General features: G+C 48.2%; 1 protein-coding gene across 1 annotated transcript; it reads right to left on the reverse strand.

Annotated features, from left to right (window-relative positions):
* Positions 1-217: 217 nt before the first annotated feature.
* Positions 218-4,145, reverse strand: LOC137839353 (uncharacterized). Its single transcript, XM_068648473.1, has 2 exons — positions 3,712-4,145; positions 218-395 (listed from the first exon to the last, which is right to left on the reverse strand). The coding sequence occupies exons 1-2, from the start codon at positions 4,143-4,145 to the stop codon at positions 218-220; spliced, it is 612 nt and encodes a 203-aa protein (XP_068504574.1).
* Positions 4,146-4,530: the final 385 nt, after the last annotated feature.

Genomic DNA, 4,530 nt, shown 5'->3' on the forward strand with positions numbered 1-4,530 from the left:
TAGCAGGAGAAGATAGCGGACCTGGAGGAGATCCTTAAGGCTAAAAAGGCCTACGTGGATGAGCTCGAGGCCAAATCAATTGAGAGGGAGGACCTGCTGGGCAAAAGCGAAACCGCCAAGGATCAAAAAGCCAAGGAACTGAGCGAGACTGCAGCAAAGCTTGCCCAGGCGCTTGAGTAGAACGAAAAGCTGAAGAAACAAATTGAAAAACTCGACCTCAGTGCTGCAAATGTTCTGACTTCCGGGTTTGGCGCGACCTTGGAGCAGTTTGCTTGTGCTTACCCTGACTTGGACCTTTCTCAGTTCTCGATTTTCCATGAAGTGGTAGATGGAAAAATTTTACCTTCAGATTAACATTTCCATTTGCCGCTTTGTTTTGAAACATTCTGAAAGACCTATATATTCAACCCCTGTTTATGTGCAACGAAACTGTTTGTAATGACTCCCTTTTTATTCGAACCGCTTTAACATATGCACATGGTTTCTCTTTTATCTGCTGTGCGATCACTGAATAACTTGGTGGGCTTTCACTTAATCCAATTAACTTAGCACAAACTGATGCTTAATTTTCTGGCAATCAACTTATCTTAAACAAACGTTAGTCTATAGGAATAACATTTGGCACGAAATTACTTACTGAGCAGTAGGCGGGAGTTATTTTTAGCATCTGAAATCTCGCTTGCCTGATCTGCCAAGTGACATGTGTATTTCTAGGTCGTCGCCTAAAACTTTGTTGGCCTGGTTCTGCACTGAGGACTTTCGAACTTGCCTCAATTTGCTTAAGCAAAGAGGTCTTGCATCCTGTTCTTGCCTGAACTCACTCGAGGGTGAGGAGGACTTTTCCTGGTGCCTCAATTTGCTTAAGCAAAGAGGTCTTGTATTCTGTTCTGGCCTAGCAAATAGGTCTTGTATTCTGTTCTTGCCTGAACTCACTCGAGGGTGAGGAGGACTTTTTTTGATAACTATTAACTGACCTCAGCTTCGCTCGAGGGCGAGGAGGATTTATCTCTAGTGCCTCAACTTGCCCAGGGGCTACCTTTTCCCTGGATGCACTGAGGACTTTTAATCTTATCTTGCCTGAACTCACTCGGGGGTAAGGAGGACTTTCTCTGGTACCGGGGCTAGCTATTCATACTTGAGGACGGGGCGTCCCGAAGGAATCCCTTAACCCCTGCTCAAGGACTAGGCGCCCGGATTTTAACTCATACTGGTATCTTGCCTGAACTCACTCGGGGGTAAGGAGGACTTTCTCTGGTACCGGGGCTAGCTATTCATACTTGAGGAGGGGGCGTCCCGAAGGAATCCCTTAACCCCTGCTCAAGGACTAGGCGCCCGGATTTTAACTCATACTGGACATACCTGTCATCTTGCCCTGAACTCTCGCCTATACTCGTTCTTGGCGAGTAGGACTTCTGATCTGTTCTCGCCTAAACTCGTTCTTGACGAGTAGGACTTTTGATCTGTTCTCGCCTAAACTCGTTCTTGACGAGTAAGACTTTTGATCTGTTCTCGCCTAAACTCGTTCTTGACGAGTAGGGCTTAAAACTTAACTTTCACCTCCGATTGCCGGGTGGTGACAAGGATTTAAAAACTTTATAGTTGTGCTTCCGATCGCTAGGTGCCGACGAGGACTTAAAAACTTTATACCTTTGCCTCCGATCGCCAGGTGGCGATGAGGTCTTAAAATCTTTATACTAGTGCCTCTGATCGCCGCTCGGCGATGAGGACTTAAAGCTTATATTTCACCTCCGATCGCCAACTGGCGATGAGGGTTTACAACTTAACTTGTGCCTCCAATCGGCAAGCAGCGATGAGGACTTAAACCTTATCTTTCACCTCCGATCGCCAACTGGCGATGAGGGTTTACAACTTAACTTGTGCCTCCAATTGCCAAGCAGCGATGAGGACTTAAAACTTATCTTTCACCTTCGATCGCCAACTGGCGATGAGGATTTACAACTTAACTTGTTTGTCCCCGATCGCCAAGTGGCGATGAGGCTTTAATTTTGCGCTAAATTTGGAAAACTTAAAAGGGGTGAGCATGCTTATTTAAACAACTTGGGAAACTTGATAGACTCGAACTTTCTTTATTGGGTGGCCTCATGAAAAAACCCTCCTTAGGGAAAAAGAGCGCCACCTTGAAAAACTATTTTCACTTAACTGTTCAAGTTAACTATGTTTTAACTGTAATAAAACTTGAGATGGGTAGCGTTCCAAGTGCGAGGAATCGCCCCTCCTTCCAGCGTTTCCAAATGGTAGGCGCCATTCCCGAGTGCTTGAGTGATTCTAAACGGTCCTGTCCATTTGGGTGACAATTTGTTCTGCATCTCGTACAAGTGGGCCTTCCTCATCACCAGGTCGCCATCTCTGAATTCCCTTGGCCTCGCCCTAGAATTGTACTTGCGCTCAACTCTTCTCTTTATTGCTTCAGCCTTCACCCTTGCTTCCTCCCTGACCTCATCCAGCAAATCTAAGTTCATTCTCCTTTCTGCATTCGAGTCTTCCGCCACGAAGTTCTGGAATCTCGACGAGCTTTCCTGGATTTCAACTGGGATCATTGCATCGCACCCGTACACCAAACTAAACGGGGTTTCGTGGGTTCCTGATTGCTCAGTGGTATGATATGCCCATATTATACGGGGAACTTCCTCAGCCCAAGATCCTTTGGCCTTCTCCAATCTCCTCTTCAAACCTCTTAGTAAAACCCGATTAGCTGAATCCACCTGCCCATTCGTTTGTGGGTGCTCCACAGAAGCGAACACCTGTTGTGTTCCAATATCCTCGCACAGCTTCTTCAACAGGTGACTCGCGAACTGAGTCCCGTTATCTGATACCAAACGCTTGGGCACACCGAAACGACACACAATATTCTTCCATACGAAATTCTGAATCTTGTGCGCGGTGATCTGGGCTACTGGTTCTGCTTCAATCCACTTCGTGAAGTATTCGATTGCCACAACCAAATACTTCATCTGCCTAATCGCCAACGGGAAGGGTCCCAGAATATCGATTCCCCATGTGTGGAAAGGCCAGGGGCTGTAGATTGACTTTAGCTCTTCCGGGGGTGCCTTGTGCCAATCGGCGTGCTGCTGACACTGCTTGCAACGCTGGGCATATCTCTTGCAGTCTTCCCTCATTGTCGGCTAATAATAACCTGCACGGATAGTTCTCGTCGCCAAGGCTCGACCTCCGATGTGACTCCCACAAATCCCTTCATGGAGCTCGGCCATAATTCTCGTGCACTTCCCTCCATGCACACATACTAAAAGGGGGTGTGTGAACCCAAACCTGTACAACTCGCCATCAATGAGGGTGAACTTGCTGGAGTTCTTTTTTACCTTCCTAGCTTCCGTCGGGTCCATTGGGAGTACGCCATCTGCCAGGTAGCGCTGGTATGGCGTTATCCATGTGTCTGGCTCGTGGACAGCGCAAACTTGTGTCATCTTTGTCTCTCCCACTGGATACGCTCTAACCCTTGGTGTCCTCAAGGTCTCCTGAGTTAAAGACTTATGACCCCTCGCCATCCCTTCCATTGACTTGCAAACTTGGAGAACTTGGTGGTCCGTCACGAACGCTCGAGGTGTCTTCAGGGTTTCTTGTATGACAGTCCTCTGCCTGTCCCCCTTGCCCGAACTGGCGAGCTTGGCTAGCAAGTCAGCTCGGGCGTTCTGCTCTCTTGGCACATGCACTACTTCGAACAAAACAAAAGACCTCCTCAACTCCTGCACATACTCCAGATAAGCTGCCATCTGCGGATCCTTAGCCTGGAACTCGCCAGTTACTTGGCCCGTGATCAACAATGAATCGCTCTTGGCCATCAGCACCCTTGCTCCCATCTCCTTTGCCAACAAGATACCAGCGATCAAAGCCTCATATTCCGCTTGATTATTGTTGGCTTTAAAGGCAAACCTTAGGGACTGCTCTATCAACACGCCGTTGGGTCCTTCCAAAATAATCCCGGCCCCACTACCCAACTGGTTAGAGGACCCATCCACCGAGAGCACCCAACGAAAACCATCTCCGGCGTTCTGCACTGTTTCAGAAGATAGCTCGACCACGAAGTCAGCGAAGATTTGCCCCTTGATCGGTCCCCGGGGCTCATACTTGATGTCGAACTCTGACAACTCTACCGCCCATTTTACCATTCTCCAAGCCACATCTAGTTTCTTCAGAACCTTCTAGATGGGTAAGTCGGTCATCACCAACACTGTAAAGCTCTAGAAGTAATGGCGCAACCTCCTTGCCGAAAACACCACTGCCAGCGCTGCTTTCTCCAAAGCCTGATATCTCACTTCTGGGCCCTGCAACACCTTGCTAACAAAATAAACGGATTTCTGAACTTGATCTTGATCCTGGACGAGCACCGCACTCAACGCCTTCTCGGTTACGGCGAAGTATAACCTAAGGGGCGCTCCCATTTGAGGTTTGCACAGAACCGGCGGGCTCGCCAAGTACTCCTTGAGCTTCACGAAAGCCTCTTCACACTCCTTCGTCCAGACAAACCTATTATTCCTTTTCAAGCACTGGAAA

The sequence above is a fragment of the Phaseolus vulgaris genome, chromosome 3 (genome assembly GCF_000499845.2).
Source record: "Phaseolus vulgaris cultivar G19833 chromosome 3, P. vulgaris v2.0, whole genome shotgun sequence".
In the NCBI taxonomy this organism is placed as follows: Eukaryota; Viridiplantae; Streptophyta; class Magnoliopsida; order Fabales; family Fabaceae; genus Phaseolus; species Phaseolus vulgaris.

Coding starts and splice junctions, on each gene's coding strand:
- LOC137839353 (XM_068648473.1), bottom strand. CDS start 4,145: ATGGTAAAATGGGCGGTAGAGTTGTCAGAGTTCGACATCAAGTATGAG. Junction 396..3,711: donor TATGTGCAGGAGTTGAGGAG/GTCTTTTGTTTT, acceptor TTGAATATATAG/GTCTTTCAGAATGTTTCAAA.